This window comes from Rana temporaria, chromosome 2 (genome assembly GCF_905171775.1).
Source record: "Rana temporaria chromosome 2, aRanTem1.1, whole genome shotgun sequence".
NCBI classification, from domain to species: domain Eukaryota; kingdom Metazoa; phylum Chordata; class Amphibia; order Anura; family Ranidae; genus Rana; species Rana temporaria.
In genome coordinates this window covers 105,365,032-105,379,750 of record NC_053490.1, presented here as the reverse complement: position 1 = coordinate 105,379,750, position 14,719 = coordinate 105,365,032, and the positions used below count along the sequence as shown (strand labels likewise).

The 14,719-nt window shown below is 42.3% G+C and overlaps 1 protein-coding gene across 2 annotated transcripts in view; it reads left to right on the top strand.

The window, feature by feature from the left end:
* Nucleotides 1-14,719, top strand: part of LOC120929339 (cyclic AMP-dependent transcription factor ATF-7-like) — a 136,205-nt gene that overhangs the window by 67,440 nt on the left and 54,046 nt on the right. For both annotated transcript variants that reach the window (XM_040340720.1, XM_040340719.1), the window contains exon 3: nucleotides 1,273-1,328. In XM_040340720.1, the coding sequence (XP_040196654.1) occupies nucleotides 1,281-1,328 (48 nt within the window). In that variant the 5' untranslated portion in view covers nucleotides 1,273-1,280. The remainder of the gene's footprint in view (nucleotides 1-1,272; nucleotides 1,329-14,719) is intronic.

The following is a 14,719-nucleotide window of genomic DNA, read 5'->3' as shown; positions in this document are numbered from 1 at the left end:
GGTCTTTTCCCCCTCCGTGCGGTCTTTTCCCCCTCCGTGCCGCTCTCCCTCCGTGTCATCCTGTCCCCCCTCCGTGCCGCTCTCCCCCCTCAATTTGTCAGGATGGAGAGCGGAGGTAGGAGCCGCTAAACCCGGCTCCTACCCTTTCCGAATGGACAGTCAGTGATCACTTACTCTGTCCATTCACATAACTGAGCATCGTAACCTGTGTTTACAATGCTTCAGTTTATGAATTGAGAGAAGCTTCTCAGGCTGATTCATTTCAGCTGAGGCTGCAGAGAAAAGGACTGGGGAATCTGTGTCCTTAGTCCCTTTCTCTGTCTTAAAGTGGAGATGTCAGAGGTCTGTTAAGACCCCTGATATCTCACCAAAGCCCCCCCAACAGGGCTGATTCAAAAAAAAAATTGCAATAATTAATTTAAAAAATAAAATGTAAATAATAATAAAAAAATCGCTGTAAAAAAAAATAGTATAAAAAAAAAAGCCACTGTCACATGACATTAAAAAAAAAAGTATCGGTACTTGTACTCGGTCTTAAAAAAGTGGTATCGGGACAACCCTAGTTTTAAGCTGGCCATACACTGGTTATTTTTTTTTTATTTTTTTAAGCCACAAATGAGCTGGATGGAGCACCCGCAGCTGCCAGCATTTACTGATTAGCGGCTGCATCCACAGATCAAGTTTTCCAACATGTCCTTTCAGTAGAAGTTGATCAACTTCTGTCAAGCAGGGATGGCCCCACGCTGATTCCATGTCGAACTGACTGATTTTTGATCAGTGTTTGGCCAGCTTAAAGGGGTTGCAAAGGCCCCCAGCCCCCGTTTACTTGCCTGACCCTTCGAAAGTCCCGCGCCGTGAACGCGCAAGCTTCTCGGTCGGCTTCTCGGGTCATTCATTGGTTGATTGAGAGCAGCGCAGCCATTGGCTCTCGCTGCTGTCAATCATATCCAATGGGGCGGGGCCGAGTGATACCGTGAGCAGCTATGGCCGTCGGCTGTATCACAGGAGCGCGCCTGCAACAACTCATCACCATGCATGCTCGTTTGCATTAAGGTGATGAGTTCTTGCGAGGGGGAGCCGAGACAGTCGCCAAGGGACCCCAGAAGACCAGGTTCGGGCCACTCTGTGCAAAACAAGCTGCACAGTGGAGGTAAGTATAACATGTTTTAAAAAAAAAAAAAAAAAATAACCTTTTACATACCCTTTAAGTTTATGCATATTTGGTGGAGACTTTATATAAACTTTATTATTATTTTTGTATTTTCTCAACAGAGAGCGTGATGGGGGACGACCGCCCTTTTGCGTGCAGCGCTCTTGGCTGCGGACAGGTAAGGCATTGTTTAAAGGGGGACAGAAAAGAGATGACGTGTGTAAATGTGATAGTTTTGTGATAGTATTGTCGCTGTGTGTCATGCTTTAAAGAAATGAGTTTGGAGTTGGTAAAACTCAAGGTTTTGGTTCTAGAGCAACATGGCTGTGTACAAAGACTGCCCATGTAACAAGTTAAAATGGGAATGCAGTATGATTTAACCCCTTATTTATTAAGGTTTATAAAGGTACTTTAGATTGTCCCGGGGCGTTTTGTCTAGTATGCTTTAGGTTCCCCTTCTTTTCTATTGGAAGAGGTAAGACTGTCTCCATCTATCCTATTTTGCTTTATATATCGAACCATGTGGCTTTTTCTCATAAGGCCAACCCCAATATCCAGAGCATAGAAGTTAAAAACATTTGAGTAACTTGCAAGTGTTACTCGCCTATTATGGAACTGATGCATTACATATGTAATGCTCAATTGCTATTGTACAGTCCAATAGCTAAGTGTTTTCGTGATGTACATTGCTATATACCTTTTGATACCATGTACCTATTTGTATTGATTGTAGAATTTGTAATAAAAGCTGTTAAAACAGAAAAAGGCAGTATGGGTTTAACATCTGTGGTGGGTATGATTCATGTGCTGTATATCTATATAAAGAAATGTGCTAAAAGGAAAAAAAAAGGGCTGCTAGTGCTTTCGTCCCCTTCTGCAGTACTAGTTGCCAGACTAGCTTGCTGACCCTTTGCCTTTGATTTACTAACCCAGAACAAGTATGCAGGCCAGGAGTTCTGACTTCACTTGCTACATGATTTCCCTTTATGGTAGAGCTGCACGATTCTTGTCAAAATGAGAATCATGATTTTTTTGCTTAGAATAAAGATCACGATTCTCACGGCGTATTTTTTTTTTTTTTTTTTTTTACATTTATAACAAAAAAATTGGGATAACTTTACTGTTTTTCTTTTTTTTCATTAAAGTAATTTTTTCCAAAAAATGTCATTTGAAAGACTGCTGCGCAAATACAGTGTGACATAAAATATTGCAACAACCGTCAATTTATTCTCTAGGGTGTCTACTAAAAATATATATATGTTTGGGGCTTCTAAGTAATTTTCTAGCAAAAAAAAATATTATTTTAACTAAAAAGGATGTGAGAAAAAGGTTTGGTGTTTAAGTGGTTAAACGTTCCTAATTTACATACAGAAGTCTATTCCTTTGATGTAAAAGTCAAATTGATACAATGTTTAGATTTAACATTCCACTGATAGAATGTTTTAAAAACTTGGCAGACTGCCCAGTCTTGGGAGATTGCCCATACTTTGACTTTTGGCTGAGAGCAGAGAGGAAATTCTTTGCATACCAAAGATTGTGAAACCCTGTGTCAAGATCGCAACATGAAAAAGATTGCGATAACAATTCTTGACGATTAATCGTGCAGCTCTACTTTATGGTGGTATGGGGCCTAAACCTGTGCTTGTCTCCTTATTTTTTTGAGGCATCTACACTAGGCTTACTTTTACCCAAAGCCTAATTTTAGCCTTCAATGAGATGTGTCCCTTGTGCTGGCCTGTGTCCTCCATTTGCAAAAATCCTCTTTCTCCAATGCCCAATTCCCACCGCTGTAATTTTCCGGTGCGTCATGAGTTAATAGGGATTGTGACATGCACTCATCAGGAGTGCCTGACTATGCCCGTCTTTTTCGCCCATTCATGGAACCTGTACATAGCCCATATTACTGAAACAAAATCTATTAAAAGGCAAGGCGGATGATTGATAGGTCAGTCTCCTCCGTTCATAGATCGAGTTTCAGTCATAAAAGCTGTAGTAGGACTTCTATCAATGGAGCACCTGGACAGAAAGTGGGGGCATTGTCGGGCACCAGAGGTGGAAGATTTTGGCAAAAGAAGAGGCACAAGGGGAGGTATCTCAATGAAGGTATATTACATAGTAGGTGGGGTTGAAAAAAGACAAGTCCAACTCCAACCTATATGTGTGATTATAGGTCAGTATTGCATTGTATATCCCTGTATGTACATTATTTTCAATATGGAGCTAAGATCAAAAATATGGGGGTATGACCTCAAACTAGCAGGAAAAAAACTTCAGGCTGAGGTCATGGGGAATCAGTCAATACTCTACGGTAAGTAAATTTAAGCATGTTTGGGGTTAACCTAGATCTAAAAAGGGTCTTTTTCAAAAATCCAAAAAAGGGAAAGACTTGAATACTTTTTCTGGCATCACACTTCTAAAAAAAAAATCTGAGAAAAGGAAAGCTTGGTCATTGTCTGTAGTGACCAATCAGATGTTGGCTTTCATCTTCTAAACTGTAAAACGCTGGAATCTGTTTATTTGCTTATGGCAGCACATCATTTCTTTGAATTTTTTTTTTATAAATGGAGCTGTGAGTGTGAATAACAAAACGCGGAACTCGTATTTGAGAGGCAATTCATTTGAATAACCCCTCAAATCGCGGTGTGGGTCTGCCACGATTGTTGCGCAATAAAACGTGCTGTATCGCAGTATGCATGTTGCCCAAAAATAGTTGAGGAGCTACTTTGGGGCAACAATCATGGCAGACCCCCACCTGTTCAGATCTGCCCGCGCTTAAAAAAAGACGCTGTAGTATGAATACAGCCTAAAGCGTGTTTGTCTGTTCACCGTACAGATGCATGACATTTCTCCTTGTTGCATCATTAATATATATGTAGACTGTCTCACAGAAGCAACTGGAATTTGTTAAATAGACTATGTAGCCTTATATACAGCATATTCTTGCTTTACTCAAAGGAAATTTAACACAACAATAAACGTGTATAGAAAAAAAAATACCAGATTGTGATTCTATAAAGGATTTTTTTTAAACGTATATTTATAAATCAGTCAATTTTTCTACACCAGGACCTAAAGTACTGTCTGTCAAACCATTGTACAAATCCTTGCATGTATATTCCACTTAACTGTAATTCTATATATTTGTGGAAATTGAATAACTTTCTTAAGTCACAAACAATAAACTGATGTCTTGAGCTTTTAACGTTCAGAACTCTTCAAATGAGATATTCTATGTGTGCGGTCATTACACCTGCAGACCCCTCATCAAAGATTTAACATCATGTATTGTAATTGACACAGAAATTAATAGCATCCACAGACCCATTTGATCCCCACTCAGAGGTTATTTAGGTTAAGCGAATAATGTTTGAGAGTTGCCATAAGTGGTGCAATTCCTAGAATAGTTCTTGTAAGGTAAGTTGCCTTATTACCTGTCTATCTGCCTCACTCTGGTGTTAAAAAAAGAGAATATCTATTTTACGTTGTATATCAGAAACCAACACTGATTTACAGGTGTTACTTGTAATCCAGAAGTAGTTACTATAAGGCATTTACATATTCTGAAAATAATTAAAAGCAGTTTAAAACAAGCCCTCATTCAGGGTAGCTATAGGCATTGTGAATAAATTAATCTTCAAATTTCACAAGAGGCACTGAAATTTCACCTCTTATCTTTAGGGCCTTATTCACTATGAAAGGAAACACTTAAAAGCAATACAATACACAAGAAACATGTCTGCACATTGTGATGCACTTTATCAATCAATAGTGCATTGTGATACACGTTAAAGGGGTGTTCCAGCCTTTTTTTAAGTTTATTAAAAGTCAGCAGCTACAAAAAGTGTAGCTGCTGGCTTTTAATAAACGGACACTTACCTGCTCCACGGTTCCAGCGTCTTCATTCCTAGTGTGGGCACCCGGCAGTGACAGCTTTCGGCTTCACGACCGGGCACCCACTGCGCATGCGCGAGCAGCACTGCGCATGCGCGCGCTGCGCGGCGCCGTCCGATTGGACAGGCACTCGCCTACAGGGAGGGGCTGCAATAAGGCGATTAAGCTAATCGCCTTACCAGCCCCTCGGCGGAAGGAGGACGTGGGACAGGAAGTCCCACAACTCCTGACCCCCCCACTACCCCCCCCCCCCCCCAAAAAAAATTACATTACAAATGTGGCATGTAAGGGTGGGAAGGAGTGGATTAAGCGGAAGTTCCATTTTTAGGTGGAACTCTGCTTTAAATATGTTGCGATGTGTTTCCAAGCACTGTAGCTGCTGTTTTTAATTAAGGACACTTGCCTGTCCAGGGAGCCCGCGATGTCGGCCCCCGGAGGCCAATCCGATGTGCCAGCGCCGCCATTCGAACTAAGGGAAACGGGCAGTGGAGCCTTGCGGCTTCACTGCCCATTTCCTACTGCTCACGTGCGAGTTGAGCGGCGCTTTGTGAATGGACGTCTGTCTTCTGGGACACACAGGTCCCAGAAGACAGCACACCTCCATTTCCCAGAAGACAAGGTGAGGAGACCGAGAATGAAGAGCGCCGCGGTATAGGAAGTGGCAGATTTAGGACGACTGCCTAGCAACAGGCATTTCTGGTAAGTACATTATTTTAATTTTTTATTTATTTTTTTTTCAGATGTTTTTTAATGTATTTTTAGGAACCTGTTGGTTTTTAGCGTGGACCTCCGCTTTAAGGATGACTTGCTTTACAGTTCATGCAGTTAGATTAAGAATATGTAAAATCTTAAGGGCCAGTTCACAACAGATGCAATTCCGTGCACTTTTTTCTGCACTAAAATTGCATGCACAGTGTTTTTCATGTATTCCAATGGTTCTAGTTCACACCATGCAGTCAACTGACCAGAAACCTGACTGCATGGTGTGAACTACAGCCATTGAAATACATGGAAAACACTGTGCATGCAATTTTAGTGCAGAAAAAAGTGCACGGAATTGCATCTGTTGTGAATTGGCCCTTAATGTGCCTAACTGGGTGCAGGTAGACTTTAAAGCCCAGCTCTAGCTCCCCAAAAAAAAGCTTTCCCTTGCAGCAGGGCTGTTCCTGCACTGCAAGGGGGTAAGTGCTTGTTTTGTCCAAGGGAGTCTTAAGCCTCATACACCCGATCGAAATTCCATCTGACTTTTCCGTGGATTTTGATCCGAAGGGCGTTGGCCATGAACTTTGGTTTGCATACATACGGCAGAATTTTTTCAGCCAACATTCACGAAATCACGTGTTTTTGCAGCTCTTTACCGCCACCCCTTGGGCAACTTCTGCTATTGTCTGATCTTTAGCATTGGTTCGGAGCATGCGTGTTTGTACTTTGGACTTTCGTCCGATGGACTTGGACTTGTGTACACACGATCGGATGATGCTCCATCGGACATTTGTTGTCGGAATGTTTGAGAGCATGCACAGCGAACATTTGTCCATGGAAATTCCGACAACAATTGTCCAATGGAGCATACAGACGGACGGATTGTCCGATAAAACACGTCCGTCGGACCGTTGTCGGAAAGTCTGATCGTGTGTATGGGCCTTTATACTCGCCCGATCCTCTGCGCCACTGCTAGGGCACAGAAGTGCAGGAGCTGTAAGGGACTAGTATTGTGCAGGGAGGATCAGGTAAGTAAACCTCCCTTCATCTCTTCCCTAGACAAAAACAAGCAACTAACCCCTGCAGTGGGGCTGTTTTTTTATGCCTGGAGTTCAACTTTATGCATGCTTACCTCATCTGTGCATTTCGGTAAGCCTGATGCAAGAACAGGATTCAAAACAACCTTTCTTTCCATGGTAACCCTGATGCAATAATAACTTGACTCGGAAAATCCTTTTTTTCCTATGGCTCTTATCCACATCATGTGAGGCACATTGGTAAGGCTTCTTCATGTACACTACAGCTCCTAAACTTTAGTTTAGGGGGTGTTTTTTGCCAAAGCTCCTAAACTTAACTCCATAAAAGCATGTGTGTCAATATACACATAGGCTTTTAGGAGCTGCTGCGGTTAGGGAAGGTTCCACTGCCCTCTCCTGAACATGGAAGAATCGCATTCTGAATAGGAACAATTTGACCAGAGACTGCAAATTGCGGCACAATCGCAGTACAATTTTGCCACGTTTTGCGTTGCCTGCGGTCATAGTAAGCTTTGTGTACATGAAGCCTAATACTGTTATTGTGGTTATGATTACACATGTTTTCAGCATATAGGACTAAATGACAAACGGCACTAAATACCTGGGGTCATATATAGTTGCATGAGAACTCAGTTCTTGAGTTCCTCTTTCATGCAGTATAAAAAGACTGTCAAATGCACAAGTCATAATTTAAAGCAGGTCTTTTATCCAGTTTAAAAAAAACTCTAAAAATAAAACTTATCTGCAAAGAACCATTACTTCAGTGCTGCGACCTCCGTTCACCTAGATAAAGATCTCCTGGTAATCCCATTTTGGCAAATAGAGTGTTTACAACATCCTCACAAAAATTGAGCACTGAATGAACATTACAGTGACGGGTTGGAAATAATGGGCAAAATATTGGGTGGTAAGGGCATCAGACAGTTCTTCCATAACTAATTTTCTCTGTCAATAAATGTGCAGAAAGACTAATGCCACGTATACACGATCGGAAATTCCGACAAGAAAACCGTGGATTTTATTCAGACAGAATTTTGGCTCAAACTTGTGTTGCATACACACGGTCACACAAACATTCCGACCATCAAGAACGCGGGGACGTACAAAACACTACGACGAGCCGAGAAAAATAAAGTTCAATGCTTCCGAGCATGCGTTGACTTGTTTCCGAGCATGCATTTTTTTGCGCGTCGGAATTGCATACAGACTATCAGAATTTCCAACAAGAACTTTTCCTACACGCGGTCGGAATTTCCGACCAAAAGCTCACATCGGACTTATCTTGTCAAAATTTCCGATCGTGTGTACGTGGCATTACAGTGGCTGAGTGTAGTAATAAAATGCTCCCGAGTGCTCACCACAAGCATTGGATGGCTGAGAGAAGGGAGCAGTCTAGCTCTGTGTAATGATGAAACCTAGACCTTTGGTAGTTTTGTGTCTTTAATCGGATAGCTTAAAGCAATTATGGCCAACTTACTTGTCATAAGAGACCTGAAGTTCAACCCCTAACCTCATCAAAGGGCTATACATAATATTCAGTCAGGTACCACTACAGAAAGCAGTCAGACTTCAGACCTGTAACATGAGATGGTCAGAGACTGCAAACGTGTTGCAAGAGATGGGCAAAAGACTAAGTACCGGAATTGTTGGAGACCGGGGACATTCTTCAAGAGATGGTCAGACTGTAGAGACACATTACAAAATCACTGCTATCATTGCGTTACCAATCTGTTTTTTCACATTTACGTTCCCAAATGCCCACTTAAAAATGACGTTTGCCACACTTTGACATTTCTCTTAGTAAGCCACTATAGAAGATTTAGAACAGAAAAGCTATGGAGAGCATAGAACATAAGATGAACCAAAATCTTTAACTTCTTCAAGCCAGTGTAAAGAATATTTTTTCTTCACCAACTTAACCACTTCCAGCCCAAGCCAATTTGGGCATTTCTCTCCTACATGCCATCATTTTGTTGCTGGAAAACTACCCAGGATATATATATATATATATATATATATATATATATATATATAATTACAATATTACAGTTGTGCTAAAAAGTTTACATACCCTGGCAGAGTTTGATTGCCCATTTTTCAGAGAATATAAATAACACACAAACTTTTCTTTTACTCATGGTTAGTGTTTGGCTGAAGCCATTTATTATCCATCAACTGTGTTTACACTTCTTAGATCATAATGGCAACAGAAACTACCCAATTGACCCTGATCAAAAGTTTACATACCCCAGTTCTTAATACTGTGTATTGCCCCCTTTAACATCAATGACAGCTTTAAGTCTTTTGTGGATGAAGTTCTTTATCTTCTCTGATGGTAAAACTGCCCATTCCTCTTGGCAAAAAGCCTCCCAGTTCCTGTAAATTCTTGGGTTGTCTTTCGTGAATCGCACGTTTTGAGATCTCCCCAGAGTGGCTGAATGATATTGAGGTCAGGAGACTGAGATGGCCACTCCAGAACCTTCACTTTATTCTGCTGTAGCCAATGACGGGTCCACTTGGCCTTGTGTTTTGGATTATTGTCATGTTGGAATGTCCAAGTACGTCCCATGCACAGCTTCCTGGCTGATGAATGCAAATGTTCCTCCAGTATTTTTTGATAACCTACTGCATTTAGCTTGCCAACAATTTTGATCAAATTTCCTGTGCCTTTGTAGCTCACACATCCCCAAAACATCAGCGATCCACCTCCATACCTTTCATCATAGTTGACTCCTCTCCAAATGTAGTGTTTATGGTTGTGGCCAAAAAGCTTGATTTTGGTCTCCTTACTCTAAATGACTTTGTGCCAGAAGCTTTGAGGCTCGTCTCTATGCTGTTTGGCGTATTGTAAGTGGGATACTTTGTGGCATTTGCATAGTAATGGCTTTATTCTGGTGACTCGACCATGCAGCCCATCTTTCTTCAAGTGCCTCCTTATTGTGTATCTTGAAACAGACACACCGCATGTTTTCAGAGTCCTGTATTTCACCTGAAGTTATTTGTGTGTTTTTCTTTGCATCCTAAACAATTTTCCCTTCAGTTGTGGCTGAAATGTTAGTTGGTGTACCTGACCTTGGTTTGGTTTCAACAGAGCCCCTCATTTTCCACTTCTTGATTAGAGTTTGAACACTGCCGATTGGCATTCTCAATTCCTTGGATATCTTGTTATATCCCTTACAGTTCAACTACCTTGTCCTTTGATAATTCTTTTGCTTTCCCCATGACTTAGAATCCAGAAACGTCAGTGCGGCACTGGATGATATATGCAAGGGTCTGTAAGGAGTCCAGAAACACATTGACCATATATATACACACACACACACACACACTCACACTAACTACAAGCAAACCGATCCCAGGTGAGGATGGTTACCTTTTAATAGCCGTTCAACTACCATAGATAGTCCATGGCCAGGTAAACTGGCGCTGCTGTTGGATCCATTCTCCGGCTTCACAATCGCACAGGAGAGCCCAGAGAAGCACGGGGGGTGGCTTTCCTTCCCGCCGCCTGTAAAAGCAATCGAGCAGCTAAACGGCCACCAAGATGGCATTTAACTTAGAGCAGAAAAAAATATATCCAGATGATGCTTGTAGCTGCAGGCATCATTTAGATATCTCCACTCAAAGTCCAGGACTTCATATGACGTCCTACGGGTGGGAAGTGGTTAAGTAAGCACCTACCTATGGAAAACCGACTACTACACAAAACGTGCCAAAGGGCCCCAGGTTGAAAGCCAAGGTCTTGAAGTAACAGCTGCCTGTTTATCCATTGGTGATTAACTTTTACTGCCTTTAAATCTGCTGCCAGATTTGGGTACCTGCTAATTATGCAGGTACCCTATGTGAAAAAATGGTATTCCTATGGGCACCTTTTAGATGGATTTCTATAGGGCTATATGCTCGCCTCTGCATTAGAAGTGCAGTGCTTTTTTTTTTTTTCCTGCAATGGGATAGTGAGTGTTTATACAAACTGCAAAATCTGCATCAAGCAGAAATATGAATGAACCCAAAGTTATTGTGATGCCACCGGCCACATGAATATACACTAGTATTGGGACACCTGCCTTGACACGCACATGAACTTTTATAGAATCCCAGTCTTAGCCCGTAGGGTTCAATATTGAGTTGGCTTACCCTCTGCAGCTATAACCGCTTCAACTCTTCTGGAAAGACTGTCCACAAGGTTTAGAATTGTGGAAATGTTTGACCATTCTTCCAGAAGCACATTTGTGAGGTCAGTCACTAATGTGGACGAGAAGGCCTGGCTCACAGTCTCCACTCTAATTCACCCCAAAATTGTTCTATCGGGTGAGGTTAGGACTGTTTAGGCTAGTCCAGTTCCTCCACCCCAAACTCGCTCATCCATGTCTTTTATGGACCTTGCTTTGTGCACTAGTTCAAATCATATGTGGTGGGGGGTTGTTTTTCAGGAGTTGGGTTCAACCCCGTAGTTCCAGTGAAGGGAACTCTTTAAGGCATCAGCATACCAAAACATTTTGGACAATTTCATGTTACCAACTTTGTGTGAACAGTTTGGGGATGACCCCTTTCTATTCCAACCGGACTGCGTACCAGTGCACAAACCAGGGCCATGAAGACATGGATGAGCGAGTTTGGGGTGAGGAAACTTTACTGGCCTGCACAGAGTCCTGATCTCAGCTCATCTTTGGGATGAATTGGAGCGGAGACTGCAAGCCTTCTCCTCCAACTTCAGTGCCTGACATCACAAATGCGCTTCTCGAAGAACGGTCAAATATTCCCATAGACACCCTCCTAAAGCTTGTGGACAGCCTTCCCGGAAGAGTTGAAGCTGTTAAAGCTGCAAAGGGTGGGTCAACTCATTATTGAACCCTACAGACTAAGACTGGGATGCCATTAAAGTTCATGTGCGTGTAAAAGCAGACGTCCTTATACTTTTGGTAATATATTTTATGTGGCTTCAAGTGGGCTTCAACGTTGATGTTAAAAGAAAAATCTGATTAGCTTAGGATGATGCTATTGTCTATGGTGACTACATAGTGGGCCGGATTCAGATACATTGGTGTATCTATCCGCGGGGCATAACGTATCTCAGATGCGTTACGCTGCCGTAAATTAGGGCGCAAGTTCCGTATTCAGAAAGAACTTGCGCCCTATGTTACGGCGGCGTAACGTATGTGGTCTGGCGTAAGCCCGCCTAATTCAAATGTGGATGATGTGGGCTTGTTTTATTCAAATTTAGCGTGACCCCACGTATTTGAAGTTTTTTTTACAAACGGCGCATGCGCCGTTTGTGAGAGAATCCCGGTGCGCATGCTCGAAATTACGCCGCAAATCGTCAATGCTTTAGACGTGAACGTAACTTGCGTACAGCCCTATTCGCGAACGACTTACGCAAACGACGTAAAATTTTCAAAATTCGACGCGGGAACGACGTCCATACTTAACATAGAATACGCCTCATATAGCAGGGGTAACTTTACGCTGGAAAAAGCCTAACGTAAAAAAATGCGGCGGACGTACGTTTCTGAATCGGCGTAACTAATTTGCATATTCCTTGCGGAAATATATGTAAGCGACACCTAGCGGCCAGCGTAAATATGCAGCCTAAGATACGACGGTGTAAGACACTTACGCCGGTCGGATCTTAGGGAAATCTATGCGTAACTGATTCTATGAATCAGTCGCATAGATACGACCCCGCAACTCGGAGTTACGACGGCGTAAACGGAGATACGCCGTCGTAACTCCGTTGTGAATCCGGGCCACTGTGTTTTTTTTTTTTTTCTTCTTTAAAAAACAAAAAAAAAGGTGAACTAATCCTTTAGGCTTGGTTTCACATCAGTGGGGTGCAGTTTCCTGTTTGTTTTTTTTGCATGTTATCTGGCATATGCATTTTATGAGAGCACAGAGATGCAGCATGCAGGACTTTGAAGTTTCATAAAAATATGCATTCTAATTGGCAACACGATGCAGAAACCTGCACCACTCTGATGTGAACGGGTCTTGGGTTGATCGCACAGTGCCAAGATAAGTGATGTTTGTTTTTTGTTTTTTTATGGCTGTTTAGTCATCCTACCTACATTTTTTATTTTAAAGGGTTACCAAAGGAAAAAAAAATGTTTTCTTTAAAATAACAAACATGTTCTACTTCCCTCCACTGTGCAGTTCGTTTTGCACAGAATGGCCCTGATCCTGGTCTTCTGGGGTCCCTGGACGGCTGTCTCTGGTCCTCCCTGCAAGAAATCGCCACATTCATGCGAGAGAGCTTGCATGGTGATGAGTCCTCGCGGGTGCGCTCCCGGGATACAGCGAGCTGCCATAGCCGCTCACTGTATCACTCGGCCCCGCCCCTCGGCGCAGCGTCACTGGATGTGATTGACAGCAGCACCAGCCAATGGCTGCGCTGCTCTCAATCCATCCGCTCTAGCCAATCAGCGGCCAGGATGAGCGTCGAAAAGGATCTCGGGACAGAGCGCGGGACTTTCGACGGGTCAGGTAAGTAAAGCGGGGGCTGGGGGGGGGCGGCATCATCAGATGTTTTTCCACCTTAATGCATAGATTGCATTAAGGCGGAAAAAAAAATTCCTTTACAACTCCTTTAAGTATTCACAACTTGTAACTAATCTTGTCTCGATGAAGAGCTGGCCTTCACAAAACGTAGATGTAATTAGTTGAGCAAGTGTTTGCAGAGAGTTGTTGGAGGAGGTGATGCCATATTTATCAAAGAATGTTGAGGTTTGACCTAGCTTGACAGGTGTCTGAGATTTGTCTTTCAGCTATTCTTCATATAGACGTTATGTAGCTAGATATATTTTTTTTTTCCCGCAAAGAAACAGAAGTCATCATGTCAATGTTTTGGGTTTATTCATTGCGCGGGAAACTTGGTTTCAGAAAACAAGCTGTGAAACAAGATCATTGCTTGTGAATATTTTTTGACCCACTGGAAGGTTTTTGGATAGAAGTAAAAATGTAGGAATTTGACAGTGTGGCATCAACAACCTGGTTTATGCCAGAACATTCAGATCACTTGTCCCTAGAGGACGGAGAGTAGTGTTGAACAGAGATACAAACATCTTATGGTTGCTAAGTGTCTTCTTGCTTTTATTTTTGGACTTGGCTGTCTGCTCACCAGCGTACTTGCAGCTGAGATCTAAAAACCTCTCCTACCTCAGTAAACCCCACTGATATTTGAGTGGCCTGAGCCCTCAGAACAATTCTCAAACAACTGTCGCTCCTCTTACAGCAATCGGTTCATTTGAATCGGTCATCCAAGGGTAGAGAAGTTGGGTATTCATGTTTTCCTTATAAACAATGCTACATAGGTTGAAGAAAAGACACAAGTCCATCCTTCACATGTGTCAAACTGGCGGCTCTCCAGCTGTTGCAGAACTACAAGTCCCACGAGGCATTGCAAAGCTGACCGTTACAAGCATGACTCTCGCAGGCAGAGGCATGATGGAACTTGTAGTTCCGCAATAGCTGGAGAGCCGCCAGTTTGACACCCCTGAAAGAGAAAAAAAAATGAATGGGGGAAAACCTCCATGTGAACATTCTTAGTAGAGCCAGAGGAAGGCAAAAAACGCCAATAAAGCATGATCCAATTCGCTCCTGTGAGGCGTTATGTTATTCCTATTTGTATTCTTTTATTTGAGTCAGAGCAACTAATGGAACAAATGGTTAGTGACTCCCAATATTTTAGAATTTCATATACAGTATGCTTGAAAATTGATTACTAAACTAAAATCAAGATTTGGTTGTAAGGGATTTTTCAAACGTATTTCCACTTGCCTGTACTGATGATCTGTCTGTGCTTGTGAGGGTTTCTTTAAACCACATTATACTGATAGGGTAACTGGCACCTCACCAGATTGGTGGTTAAGTGTAAGCAAATATTGTAGGAACATTCAATTGTGAGCCCCTGTGTAGGTCTATATGCTCTGTAAGGCTCTGTGTTCAT